This window comes from Pteronotus mesoamericanus, unplaced genomic scaffold (genome assembly GCF_021234165.1).
Source record: "Pteronotus mesoamericanus isolate MK-2021 breed Mesoamerican mustached bat unplaced genomic scaffold, CSHL_Meso_final contig_164, whole genome shotgun sequence".
Classification (NCBI taxonomy): Eukaryota; Metazoa; Chordata; class Mammalia; order Chiroptera; family Mormoopidae; genus Pteronotus; species Pteronotus mesoamericanus.
In genome coordinates this window covers 13274771-13290125 of record NW_026555065.1, presented here as the reverse complement: position 1 = coordinate 13290125, position 15355 = coordinate 13274771, and the positions used below count along the sequence as shown (strand labels likewise).

Here is a 15355-nt window from a genome sequence, read left to right as displayed (position 1 = left end):
CCCCAAATCTCCATACAATTTTATCCTTTCCATATGGATAGTCCAGCTTTAGCATTTGAAAAATTATTACACAAAAAGTTTAAATAGTATAAATCCTTTGCCAGACCATATAGTTAGCTTTTTTTTTTTTTTTTGGTTTAAAGTATATCAGCATATAAGTAAGATAACACAATGTTGTTAACTGAGCCAGGTATATGAAACATTAAAGGATGCTCTCATGTGGTGGTAGCTTAACTTTTTTTTAAGTCTTCTTGGAAACATCAGTGAACATATTTACAAGAAAGAGATGTACATGTCCTAAAAAAACAAGTGTAGTGACAAAGCAGAAAAAGAAAAAATATATAGTAAGACCAATTTACGTAGGTGAATAGTATTAGTTTTCTTTTTAAATCAGGGCAAGCATCAACTTTTGGAAATCTAGAGATAAATGCTTACTATTAATATTTTCCATTATTAATAATATGAGCATTTCCTATTATACATATAATCTCCTGAGAAGCAAAACAGCTGAATGTGAGGAGTGGAAAATTAATAAAAGTCAGTCATGAAAACCAGGTCATCCATGCTCTGGTAATAATGTTATATAGAGTTTGTATCACATTTTAAATCATATTCTTTTAACTGTTGCACTGAACAAAAAAAAAAATTAAAAAATTACATTTGTATATCACCGGTATTTATTAGGTTATTTTATAATACCTTCCAACATCTAGAAAATACCACCAATAGAAGTCTCTCCGTATATGTGCAAAATCGTATTGTTCGGCAGTTCAAGGAGTCAAGAAATTTGGATTCTTTTTCATAGACATCTTGCTTTTCCTTTAAAAGGAATGAAAACATTTTAGTACTAGTTCTAGGTAATTCATAAGTAAATATATCAGAAGATTTGCTCCTCTGAATGCCTAAAGTAGATGAGACCATTATTATAATATGAAAATAACTCCAGTTTCCTTTATAATTTTCTGAACTAAGAAGTTACTTTGTAAAAGGTGCGATTAGCAGGAAACCCCCTTGGACTCAAAGATTCATTATGTAAATACAATCACTCAACAAACATTTTGTGGGAGACTAGGCTAGGTGCTGGCTGGGAGGGTAAGTTACTGACGTTCTGACTTGACAGAAAGACGTACCAGAAAAAGAAAGAAAAATAATAATTTTTTAAAAATCCCGCAGTTTCTTAACTGTTATAATAGAAAAATACAAAAAGTGCTTTGGAAAAGTAGAAGAGTGGCCAGCATAGACTACTATATTTTCAATCAGTTTCTGAAAATGCCGGGGGTGTGTTTCTGGGGCTCAGTATGCCGATACGGTTTCTGGGCTCCCTCAACCAAGACATTTCTAAGGAGAGTCCAGAGCACCATGGGGCAGCCAAAGCAATTGTGTTGCCAGCACAACAAATATGTTCTTTTGTCCATCACCTCAACTTGCAGCCTAAAGCCAGCAGCAGGGAATACACTGGACTCCAGGGTATGTGACCCCCAGCTGTTCATAGTCCTCTCCCTGCTGCTGGACACGCACACCCAGAAACAAGAGGGCCTTCTGCTGGAAGGGACAAAAAGATATTCACCTATCATTTTTATTATCAATCAAATGTAATCAGTGTGTGTGTGTAGATTAAAAAAGAATTGTATATGTGTGAAGAGAAGGATGGAAGGACACAATCCAGCTGTTACCAATTCCCACCCTTGGCACTGGAAGCAGGAAGAGGGATGGGGGAAGCACACGAGGGTAAAATGTATACTTATCTATATTATTTGAACTTGGAAATTAAGCATGTATTATCCCTGTAATTTAAAACATTTTCAATAAATGGGGAGGAAAATAAAGGAGTTTCACAAGCCAACCTGAATGTTGCTGATAGATGAAGAGAGATCCCACACTTTAAGTTCTCCAGCTACTGACACCACCAAGAGAGAATCTTCTGTAAAAACAGCAAAGGTTGCATATGAGAGGACCATTGCTGTAACTGGTTGATGGAAAGATCATTTCGTAGTCATTAAGGATGGTGCAGGGCTATGCAGATGAAAAATATTCAGCTTTGTTGTTTATTTACATAAATATTTTAGATCAGGTTTTAATTTTTTTTTTTAATTCAAAGGGTCCCCCATGTAAAAGGAGAGCAGCATAAAAGCAGAACCATGTAAACACCATCACGTCGGCAGCACGACACCTTCCTATTTCAGCAGTCAGTGTGGAGGCAGCCTCCTTTTCCTGGGTGGATGCTCATTCCAGACACTAAATTCTCTTCATTAGCACATCTGGAAGGTACAGCAGGACGAAAGTTGCAAGAGTTCTGCTAATCTACGAGAATCCCGTTTGTCACTTTTAAAAATGTACCAAGCGAAACTGGGCAGTGGAAATGTAAGTGCTCCTCTTTCCACATCGTCTTAACCTCTTACTGACTTTCCAGAGACTTGAACCACTTACCTGGGTGTTCCCAGTTTTCTTGATCTGGCTTAGGGAGCTATCCCCACTAACAAGGAAACACAAAGAAGTATTCTAAATTCTTGCCCAATAACTTAACAAACAGTTCCAAAGTGGTATTTTTACATGCAGTCTCTTTGTGTTATATATCACTACCTTGTTATATACCCATTACCTTGAATTCTCACGGAGTGAACAATGCACATGCAGTTGATCCAATCAGGAGACTGAGATGATGTGAAAGTGTGAACAAGAGCCAAGGTTTTGGCGTCAATTATAAGAATGTCTTGATATTCTCCGCAGCACAGAAGCCAGCCTTCTCCTGTCATCCGGAAGGAGCAGTGGTAATACTGTGCAAGTGGAATTCAAGCAAAAAATTAATTATCACCAGCAATTAACATAATGTTGGCTGGGGTGAAAACTTCTCTGAATTTTAAGTTTTATCATCTATTCAATGAAGGTATTAGACTGACTAGCAACTAAAATTTCTTTTAGTTAACTTTTTCTATACTTCTACAGTGTTGACTTTGCACTTTAGCCTCACCTGTATTTCATAATTTTTTTTTAGAGAAAGGGGGATCATTCGCAAAGAAGGAGTTTTATTCCAAATACCAGGTTCCTTATTCTAGTGACATTGCTACATGTTAAGGAGAAATAAAAGTGTTTGAAGAGCATTTGAGGAATTCTGGTGCTGAGTAAGTTTTGAGAATGGCTTTTCATTAAAGATCAAGTAATAGAGTCTACCCTTGAAACCCTCTGCATAGGGTTTGGGCCCCAGAACAGAGCTTGTACTTGTTGCAGTGCAAGTCATCAATGCCAAAAGCAACAAATGAAATATGAAGAGCTGTCAGCACCATTGTAATCATGCAACTACCTTACATATATGCTTGGAGTCCATCCACCAAAAGCCAGAATCTGTTTAAAATACTGGGAAGTGATCACAAAGGTTATGACTATGCCTCTTGCTCGCTTCACGAATAACAAATTCAGAAAATAAGAATCTATGCACCCCCAAAATGTTGAAATTGGAAACAAGGGACAAAACAAAATTTTTCCTTTATAAAATAACACACCATTAAAATGGAATCTTTCTGTGTTTGTGTTTGTGTCTGTGCGTGTGTGTTTTGTGGGTGTACCAAAGGAAAAATAAGAAAATTGTCTTTCAAATTTATCTATACTGATAGATACAAAAATAAAAGAATCAGAAAAAAATTGGCTGACTAATAGCTTTGGGGGAAGAAAAATGCCAAAATAAAAGATGATAACTGACAATATTATACTCTAATGACAAAATAAAACATTCAAGAAAAGAGTATCCTCCAAAGACACTTCTTCAAATGTGTGCATAGCAACGCCCTAAAGGAGGTGCAGAACCTAGCCACGTTCGGAAGGAAGTGCCCGTACTTACACAGATTGCAGTGTGCCTGTAAGGAAGTGTGGCCTTCTCCACGCACTGTCCGTTGGTGACATTCCAAATACACATCTCCCTAGCAGAGATAACCTTGTATTATTCTCTGTCATTTCTACTCAATTGGCTGGAATAATTTTTGTGCTACCAAGTTTTCTTTAGTGCTTCACTTAAAAGCAGCCGGATCGTTTATGTGCTTTTTGTTACAGATTACTGGGCAAGGAAATGTGGTGGTCATTAGCAAGGATGACATACTGTAGCTGTGTCTTTTTTTGTGGGTAATTATACCCACAGCCAGCCTACAAATCTTATCCTTGTGCCAACCTGACCTACAACAAATTGTGGGGGCACAGCTATCACAGCCTGTTAGAGCGACAGTGTAACAATCTCTCCGTGGAAGCTGCATCCTCTTGAATACGGTTTATTTCACTGAACTTAAACTACATATTCTGAAAAGCGTAATGCATCAAGTGCTGCGTTTTGTGGAGCCGAGGCAGCATTTCTGTAAAAATAAACAGTGCCACCAAGAGGCCACGTTTGGTCTAGTAATGATGGGGCTTATTTCTTTGCTTCTCCTAAAATCCTGATATCATCCTTGCTACTTAATGTTTGGAAAACACATTGTTTAGAAAACTCTTACTTGGTTACATTTTTGTTACAGAGATATACAAACAGTTATGAAATAATAGCTGCCAAAAAGATTTAGTGAAAATAGTTTAAATGTCTATGATTTCTGCTCACAAAAACCAGAATGGCTGTTTCAGAACATTTGGGTAATAGTCTTCCATTTTGACAGCTTCAGAACATAAACAAAATTTTTCATGGACTAAATTGAAGTTTTATTGACTTTAAGGGAGAAGCTGCTATTAAGAAAACAAGATGTGGACTAACATTGTTAATTGCATTTAGTAATTTGCTGGCTGGTGGGTTTTTGTGTGTTTTGTTTTGTTTTGTTTTGTTGTTTGCTTTTTTAGCCAAACACCAGGATTCAGTCTTCAAGTGAGCAATTCTCAACCTGGGGCAACTTTGTCCCAAATAGGATATTTGACAATGTATAGAGATATTTTCAGGTTGCCACAATTTAGGAACGCACTACTGGCATCTAGTGGAGAAAGATCAGAGATGCTGCTAAACATCCTGTAATGCATAGGATGGTCCCCACAACAAAGAATTCTTCAGTGGTCTAAATGTTATCAGTACTGAGATTGACAAATCATGTTCTAGAAACAAAATATTCTTTTTTTTATTTCTGTTGATATCAATCCTTATTCCAAAAATAAATGGAGGAATAAAATTCAGAACTGGGGAAAAAAAATTGTGTGTGTCTGAAATATAAGACTGAGAGAATGGTAGAAACTGAAATAATGTATCTCATAGGTAAAAAAAAAAATGCCAAAAGTAAAAAAAAAAATAGAATCCTAAGTAGTCATCAATATAAAATTTTACCTCTGTAAAGAATTAGAGTTTATCAGCATGGTTTTCAATTTATCTATGTATCAATAATCACCTGAGAATATATTTTTTAAAAAATACCCTCAGAGATTCTAATTTCATAGCTCTGTATTGGGACCCTCGCACATGGAATTTTGAAACACTCCTGGTTAGTTAACCTGTTTTTAGGTTTCTATCTCCAAACTAGTGGTTCTAAATCCTGGCTATATTGTAGAATTATCAGGGAGCTTTTAAAATATACTAATATCTGGGACCCAACCCAGATATCAAGCCAAATTAATTAAATCATATTTTCCATGGTTAAAGCCTGGGCATCAATAAAAGCTCCCCCAGTGACACTAAGGTTTCTAGACTCTCTTCTCCAAATACGTCTCTGAACAAGCAGCCTGAGCATTGTCCAGGAATGTGCTGCAAAATGCAAGTTCTGGAACGTCAGCCCAGACCTAATGAACCCATTCCTCCAGTAGTGGGGCCCAGAAATTTGTATTTAAACCAACTCTGCGGGTATTCTGATGCAAGCTCCAGTGTGAGGGGCGCTGTCCAACCTCCGACCGAGCCTGGGCGCCTGCTCACCCCTTGAGTCTCATCTCTTGCTGGTGATTAAAAGTTGAATAAATAAGTAAAAATCCTCTTTATTAATGCCAACACTTTTTGCCTCAAAGTTTTATTAACTACATATATTTATTAAAGTAAAATACTAATACAGTTATATCAACCTTATTTGGGTTAGTATTTATCTGATCTTTTCCATCTGCTTACTTTTAACTTTTCCAGGTCCTTATGCTCTTTCTTTTTTAAAATTATATGCTGTTTCTTTTTTTTAATTATCTGCCAGTTTTTATAATTTAAGTGAAGGGCTTAGTGCCTTTACATAATTTAGATTGCTGTTCCATTCTATTTCAACTATCTTATTTTGAGCTTTCTATCTGTCCCATTTATTTTTGTCTTCTTTGGATCAAACAACATTGTTCTTTTTTTTTTACGTTGAAGGCTATACATTCTATTTCTTTTAGTTTTCTTTTTCTGTCTGTTCGTTTAGCAGCTACTCTGGAAATGTCACCATATACATCTAGCTTAAAGTCTAAAGTTAATCAACATCTTTACCCACCTCTAAAACACCAGAACATGCGGAATCTCATCATTACAGTATTATGTGCAATTTTGATTTAGGATCGTGTGGGTGCAGGGTGAGGAGTATATATAAATATTACTGTGTCTTAAAGTCTGTGTCTATTTAATTTTAAAAATATTTGCTGTGTCTGGTTCAATATTCTTCTCTCAGCTCAGATTTTCCTTCTGAAATCATTGTCCTCACTGAAGGATATAATTTAGAATTTCGTTACTTATAGAGGGTCTGTTGGCAGTAGTTGAAAGTTTTATTAGTATTTAACTTAAATATTACTAATTTTCCCTCATATTTTGAAGATATTTTTGCGAGAAATATACTTCTAAGTTGGTAGCTACTTTCTCTCAACTTTCTAAAGATATTTTACTGCCATCATGTTTTATTTTACTGTGGAGAAGTCAGCTCTCAGTTTAATTAGCATTCCTTTGTAAATAATGCCTTTTCATTCTGTCTCCAAGTGTTTATTTCTTTTCATTTAACCTAGAATTCACTGGGAGTCCTGAATCTTAGAATTCATGCCTACACATGATGTAACACGTCGGGGAAATAAAGTGAAAAACTAAGTCATGAGGCAATTTTGATTCCCCTCTGATCACCTTGGAGGCAGAAAGGCTGAGCCCCCAGCCACTTCCTGGGACTTCTGAAAACTAAAACAAACAAACAAACAAAAACACATTGTCGTTTGGGAAATAATAGGCCAAGCCGAGTAATTTTAATAATTTCCAACAGATTAAATTAGAGGTTAAGTATGTAGAAGTTCTAAGAAATATATTATAGATGTAGGATAAGTTTTGGACACCAAAGGAACAGAGTCCTAGAAAATTCAAGTCCTATTGGAAAAGGAAGACCAAGCCAGACCTCTTGGTTGTTTAACAATCATATTTACAGGATTCATACAGCTGAATCCATCAATCATCAAGAATCTGCCCATTAATTCTACATTCTTTTTTAGAGCTAGACCACTATGGGCAAAAACCTCCATCTGGAACTCAGTTACTTTTCTTAATTGTTTCTCACTTAACTATTATTTTTCTCAATTCTCCAAGAAAAAATTCACCACCACTCCCCAAATTCTCTAGAGTGGGAATAAATATCCCAGCATGTGTAGCAGGCTTTGTAGCAGCCCTATTGTACCAAAGCTACCGGCAACTGTTAAAAGAGAATGTACTAGGCCATTTCACTTTAGCCTTACTCAGAATTCAATCCAAGCATAACAATTAGGGGAATGGGTATTTCTTTGGTATAAGCTGTGGGATTAAGTGCTTCTCTGATATCAGTTCCACTAGCCATTTTGGTATAAACTATTTAGTTTCTTCAAGTTGGACACTTGATTCCTCATTCTTTTGGTTCTCTGAATTTAAAGCCACATAATTTCTCCTTGGACTAAAAACAAAAAAAGGAGGGGCTCTCTTGTTTCAACCTGTAACCTTACCCGTCATTCACAAATCCATACTAAATCAATTTTGCATTCTTGAGTACACTTTGGCAAATAACTCATCAGTGGAGTCTAGTTCCTCATAGTTCTTCCATCCGTGGGGCTTTTTCCTACAGCTGAGTCCTACTTCATAGAAACAAACCTCACTTCTATGAAACAGAACCCAAATCACTGTCTATGTCTCTTTCCGTTCTCTCTTCCACCATTCCACTTACAATTGAATCTGATCCTCTGCTCATTTTATAATGATTTCAAGCAAGTGTACAACACGAAGATTGTAACTACTGAATTGTTTTACAAAACTCCCAAGTTATGGATGGGTTTGCTTAAGAGCTCAAGGTGAAGTGCTATGTGAAAAAAGACAAGCACCAAGCTTTTCCATTTTCAAATCTACTATAGAGTGAGGCTGCCAAAAAGCCTGACACGCACATTGGGATGTTTAACTATTGGGAGTCATAGTACAGACTACATTCCTTGGGATCATCACTCAAATTACCCAACCATTCAAAAGCTAAACTTTTCTAAATGTGAAAGGAACATGTTAATCGCTAAGGTTTCCTCCAGCCCTAGAATTCTGTACCCCATCAGCTGTTAAAACTGATTCTCACTCATTCTGTTACCGGAGAGGAAATAGAGATGGGTACAAAGTTCCACACATCATACCTACCCATTTTCAGCAGCACTAACAACATAGGGCTGTTTAGAGAAGTCTCTCGCTCTTGCCAAACATGTTACTGAAGCTGAATGACCAAACAGAAGTTCTTTTGCTGAAATCTGAAAATGATAAGGGTAAGCTTTTAAATAGCTGTAAACTTTTTAGTTGAGAATATAAGCATGACATTACATATATATTCATAATTCTGCTAAGTAAATCTTGTTGTGTTTTTGCTGTACATAGTCAGGAAAACTGATATGTGGCATATCGAAATCCACAGAACTTCTAAATAAAGATACTGTGCTGTACAAATTATTTTGTTTGTTTTTGGTTTTGTATCCATCATGAAACCTAGAAGATTGCTAGACCGGTTTTACAATATCTAGGTTTTGAATACAAATAAGTCAGTGTTGATGTTTAGTATGTACCAAATGTGCCTCAGATGGTAGTAGAATATTAATACGCAAATTTCAGAATTCAGAAATGAGTTTACAAAACCCAAAGAAAAGATAACCCTTTCTATAAGCATTATAATACCTTATTTGACTTCTTGCTTCTGAAATACTTTACTTTTCGTTGTTAAAAATAAAATTGCAACTGAGCTATTATTTAAAATGCCAGTATTTTTCTCCAATCTGTGAGTTTAACAATATGGCACTAAGGGCTAATCCTTCCATTATTTCATGTGTGAAAAAAGTTTATCCCCCGTTACTTTGTAAAACATGATTATAAAAATTACATTATAAAATGGAAAAAATTCAAGATCCCCTAAAATAGAGAAGGGTTTGTCATTAAGGGACTAAAAATTTAATTTGAATAACTAGAAAACTTGTAGTTAATAAAACTTGTTTCAGGAGTAATAAAAATCTAATTTCCAAATGAACTAATATTCATTATGTTTTTTATGAACTATGTAAACATAGATGTATGTAGATGATAACCCAACCATATCACTGAGAACAAATTATTTCATAGCATATTGTTCTCTGCCTTCATCTTATTTCTATCATAACCAGAAATACTTCTCTAAAAGGTCTGTTACCAGATTAGATTTCTAGTGCTGCAAGGTGGGTTTTGTGGTTGGTTAGAATCACATACGACCCAAGCTCCAACTCTCTACCTTATTCCTGGGAAATTCAGAAGGTTCCATCTTAGAACAACAGAATAATGTTTCCCTATCATCACACTTGGCAATGCATACTCCTAGGAATTTAATCCCATTTCCAACAAATTGCAGGCCAAATTAAACAATGAATTGGGGCACATCAAGGACATTTCCTCCTCCAGACAAAATCCAGTATGGACAAAATATCAGAATGGAACGCCACTACTTTTGATATTAAGTCCTCACTTATTCTGCTACTAAATCCCCACATGTAGTTGAATAAGCTATGACAATTCACTGGTCTTCTAACTTTATCATACTTTAGAACTGCTATGAAGAATAATAAAAAAAATTCTACAATCACCTAGTTACTGTCTTGATGAAAGCCAGGAGAATTTTCCTTGTATTCATTGGCTCTACCTCTATGAAGCACTGTCCCCTCATACTCACTCCTACCCCAGGTACTTCCAATGGCACAAATGAGAAAGGGAAAAGAACATACAAGTTGACCAGCATCTACCAAATTCCAGGCACTGGTGTAACTTTGAAGGGCTTTTAATCTTCATTTCAAAGGTGATACAATTGAGTTCAAAGGATGTAAGTCATTTGTCCAATAATACAGAGCTGGTAAATATGAGCTAAAACTTGACTCAGATATCTCCATTCTTTCTATACAGCACCAATAATCTTCATTGTGTCATTGTTGTGTTTCCTTGTGAGTATTAAACAGAAAGAAAACAGAACATTCCGATACTAAAGGAGCATATATCTGCGAGGACGTTCAAGTCATCTCTTTTTATACTTAAAGGTATGATGAATACTAGCAATCAGTACCAGGAAACCCAGCTGAGAAAGTTTCTAACATGGGACTTGGAGAGGCTCCCTCATTAGCAGACCAAAGTTCCAGGGAAAATAGAAGTCTTTGTGAGCCAGACTCTGAGCCTGGAAGCAGCATGCACATTCTAGGCATGTGAGGAGAAGTCCAGGACAGGGAGACTAAGTCTCTAGCTCCCTTGTACCCTGCCATCTACCACCTATAGACAAGGGAAAGTCTGATGAATATTTGAATACTCCAAGATATCCAGGACTTAAATCACCTTCTTTCCCTCCCTATTCCTATGCTCTATTCTTTATCAATATCATTATCACCCCCCAATCCCACCCATCACCTAAACCCCAAACCTGAAAAATACCTTTGACTGTTTCTCCTCCTTTACCCCACATCTGACTGTTGCTCAGTTATGTCTGTTCTCTTAACAGATTTCCAGGTTTCATCTCCTCTTCTTTCCCATTGCCACTGATTGGATTCATGCTCAAAACCTTACTTGATTGCAGTACTATAGAACCCTGCTACCCATAATTCCTTCCCTTATTTTATCTCCCTCTCCCTTCAATACGCCCTTCACATTAATACCCAGTGATACTCTAAATCACAGATGTAATAACATAGTATTATGCCATCTTCTTGCAAAAAAGTCCTCAAATCCTCAATAGTACCACTTTTAAATAACATGTAGTGTTAGCTCTTGCTAGTTAAAAAAAAAAAGTCTAAAACTCTCAGCATATTAAATTCCAGACTGAGTCTGCTCCATCCCTTAGAGCCCGTACAAATGTTGCTATCACCTTTAACTTACCCTCTGTGTTCAAGGCCTCTTCAACTACTCTTACTAGTTCCCAGGGAGCAAAATATTCATGCCTTTTATACACACTTATTCTGTTTGCATTCTCCTGCCTTTGTTCCTGTTCAAATCCTGTGCATCATAGAATTCAGTTCAAACATCACCCTCAGAAAGCCTTTCTCTCCAAAACCACAATGATACCACGTCACACTGATTAGGTTGGCTATTATAAAACAAACATAAAAGAAAATAACAAGGGTCAGTGAGGATGTTGAAAAATTGGGACCCTTGAACACTGCTGGTGGGGAATGTAAAATGTAAACTGCTATGTAAATCAGTTTAGCAACTCCTCAAAAAATTTAAAATACAACTACCATAAGATCCAGAAAACCCATCCCAAAGAAGTGAAGGCAGCAATTCAAACAGATATTTGTATATCCAGATTCATAGTAGTGTTATTCATATTAGTCAAAAGATGGAAGCAATCCAGGAGTCTATTGATGGATGAATGAATAAACAAAATGTGGTCTATACAAACAATGGAATATTTTTCATCCTTAAATAGGAAGGACATTCTGACACATGTTTCAACGTGGGTGGAACCTAAGGGCATTATGCTAAGTGTAATAAGCCAGTCACAAAATAATAAATATTGTATGATTTCACTTATGTGATGTACATAGTCATACTCATAGAAACAGAAAGTATCCTACTGCTTTACAACTTCCTATTAACAAGTCTGTCTTCTACATTAGACTCTGAGAATCTTGAATAAGTAAGTGCCCTTGGTTTGTTTTTTCACTTACATAGTGGCAGGTGAGTATTCTTACCGAAATCATTTTGGAGAGAGGAAAGTCCTATCAAAATTTAGTGCAAAGAGAAAATAAGTGGCTCCCAGATCATTTTACCCCCTACTCCCGCAACTTCCTTCTCTCCTGTTGTCTTCACCTAACTGTGCCCTTTGGTTTTAAGCTGTTCTACAACCACTCAGCCACCCACATATTTATGTTCCCTCTTAAAATCTCACATATCTTCAAGGCCTCCCTTCATCTTCTACTGCCAAAACTATGCCTTTATATATACATTTTTCAAATAAAAATCAAATTAAACTACTATTAAAATATCAATGATGGACCACTCACTTGACTGCCTTAAAGATGGCAACAGGATTTGTTGAAAACTCAAAAATGCCCTTGATTTTTGAACACCCTAGAGTTTTCCCTGTTAATAGTTGATCCATTGTCATTTAAAGGTGAGGTTCAAGGGAAAAATTAAAGATGTTCATTCTTTCTGGCCCTAGAGTTAGCCACAGAAAATCTCAAATCTCACGTTCATACTAATTAGTCTCTTATTTGTGTTATTAACTTTTTTACCATGTCCTCACAGTGAATTTTCAAAAAAACAAGGCTACTCCAGCCCCCAGCTTAGATCTTCTTACCAAGTCTCCTTGTTTCTTCCACCCCACTGATAAGATTCCTATTCCTACATCAATCTATAACCATGGATTTCTCAATATCAACACTATTGGCATGTTGGATGGGATAATCCTTTGTTGTAAGGGGCTGTCATATGCGCTATTGGATGCCTGGTCTCTACCCAATTGGTGCCACAAAGAAGGGTCTGCCAACATTACCAAATGTCTTGGGGGAGCAAAATCACTTTCTGTTAAGAACCATTGCTCTAACCTCAAGCAGAAGACTTGTATTTAAGAAAAGCATGGCATAATGTCTCCCACTGAAGGTGCAGTGCTGACCTCCCTCTACTTAGAACACCTTGTGCTACAACATAACTGCCTTAGCCTGCTATAACCTCTGGGTAGGCAGCACCAGGTCTTATCATTCAGGTTTGAACTCAGGTACCTAGAGTACTGCTTAACTTATAATATCCACCAATAAATGCATGTTGAATAAATGTTTTGAATAAATACCTGGAACAAACCTAAAAAAGATACAGAAGCAAGGATTCAAATTTTCTTAAGCTATAGCAACCTACATATTCTGGCCAGAAAACATTACATTTCAACATTAAAGAGAATAGCAAGACATTTTTAGCCATTTAGGGGTCTGAGTTTAAATTATAAGAGATAAAAAATGTGAGAGCCACCATTTTCATAGCTCCTCTGTTGAAATGATACCAGCTTCTCCTTTCAGGAAGGCTCATAAACATTGAGCTGAGATGCTCTGCTATGCAGTTCTTGGCAGTCCTGTAGTGCAATTGTTCAGTGGTGGGAGATGTTAATTAATTACACTATAAAATAGAATTACAATTAATTGTTAATTTAGGTTTTAAAGTGACAAACTTTAAAGGCTAAAAATAGTCTTTGATCTTTAAAAGGCTTCTTAATGAGGGCAGTATACTTTAAGTACATCATTAGTTTAAATGTTCAAATTGGGTCTACAGGCTGCTAGAGCTAAGCAAATATCTATTCCAATATGTTAAATGTTTATGACTTAGGACAGGGACAATTAATTGCTAATCAATGGGCCAAATCCTAGATGAGGTCAGGTTCTGAAATAGGAGGACGACAATAGTAAATTGGATTTAGGGCTTTGTGATACAATCTGTAAAAATCACAGGCAAGCAGAGACTAAAAAGATAGCAAGAAGGCCAAGTGACAGAAACACCGAGATAATTAAGATATTACTCATTTAGTTAATAGTGATTTTCCAGGGTGCCCATTGTTTAGATTAATGAGCCATAATTTTTAGAATTATACTTACATGTCTGTAGTTCAGTTACTTAAACATATAACTCAGGATATAAAAATAGTAAAACTCAGCAGAGCTTAAAGGATGATAACAGCTAGTAGCTAAGATTAGCAATATTAATAATATAATTTTCCAATATGATCTTGCTCTACAATGTAACACTTCATTCTCTCCAAATCCAGAAGTAAAACCAATTTATGACTTCAGTAAGCATCTCCTTAATAATCATGCAAACCTTCCACTGTCATTGCAGATGGAAGATGCAAGCTACACTATTTTGTGTGTTGTCTGTTTCGATACAGTAGTTTTCACTAACCTTTAGCTCAGGTGAGAGACTCCAGAGACAGAGCTGACCCTCTTGACTTCCAGTCACAATTGTTGCCTGGTCATCGGTAATCATGATGGCAGTGATGCTGTGGGAAGGGGCCTTCTTTCCCCAGAGCACGACTGCCTGCAGGGAGCACCTCATGTTGAGAGAGTCCTAGAAACACAGAGAAAGGAAGAAGTGTACGCAGTAGACGTTCTTAGGGCTGGGGAAACTGATCATATATCAAAGTGGATTTATAATGACACAAATTTGAACATGTCCTCCCACAGTCATCAATTAGAAGGAAAGGTAGTCATAAGACACTGCTTAGTATTACTTTGTCAAAGAGGAATGACTTCTATTCCAATCCTTGATTACTGGTACTGATGAAGAGAAGGATAGAAATTGTCTACCCACTTCACACCCAGTTCACCCAGCTCTGACTCTGGGTGATCCCGACCTCTGCAAAGCCCAGCCATGTGTCTCAAGAATAGAGCTGTCCATGCACTACGATTTGAAAACAGCTTTGCAGACTCTCTCTCCCCAGAAATGTCACCTCACTTAAATAAATAAAAAAAAAAACTGAATTTCTCTATTAAAAAGTAAATCTTTTCCATAAAATCAATGTTTCTTGGTCTTCAAAGACTAATGTATGGCTGTCATGATTTCTGTCATATTCATGTTCCACCTACAATACATATAACCTGTGTATCACCTGTATCACCTAAAATGATCAGCTAGTGATATGCACATTACATTTCGAGGAACATTGAGTTAAAAGTTTCACCCCAAAATGGCATTCTTTTCAGAAATACAAATAATTTGGAAATAAACAATGCTGTATGTCCTTAGAAATCTGTAAGTTTTCTTCTCTGACTTAGTAGTATATATTTTATGTCAATAAAAATGTCAAAGATGAGAGAGGAGGAAGATACCAAGCTTACTTTGTACATTTGTCTTTAGAAAGTTAAGAAATGGAGATGTGTCCTGCAAGACTTCTGGTACTAAATCAAAATCCAGGTAAGTATCAATATAAAATTTCAAAACTTGTGGTGTATATTATTTATAATGTTCAGTTACACACAGATAAGCATATAGACACATGAGTATGCATTA

At 36.4% G+C, this 15355-nt stretch overlaps 1 protein-coding gene across 1 annotated transcript in view; it reads right to left on the bottom strand.

The window, feature by feature from the left end:
* The window catches only part of WDR72 (WD repeat domain 72), a 176890-nt gene extending 162489 nt beyond the window's left edge, over positions 1-14401 (bottom strand). Inside the window, exons 1-6 of the mRNA XM_054564693.1 lie at positions 14249-14401; positions 8513-8619; positions 3833-3911; positions 2600-2774; positions 1845-1921; positions 700-819 (exon numbers count right to left, since the gene is read on the bottom strand). Of these exons, the coding sequence (XP_054420668.1) occupies positions 700-819; positions 1845-1921; positions 2600-2774; positions 3833-3911; positions 8513-8619; positions 14249-14401 (711 nt within the window). The remainder of the gene's footprint in view (positions 1-699; positions 820-1844; positions 1922-2599; positions 2775-3832; positions 3912-8512; positions 8620-14248) is intronic.
* Positions 14402-15355: the final 954 nt, after the last annotated feature.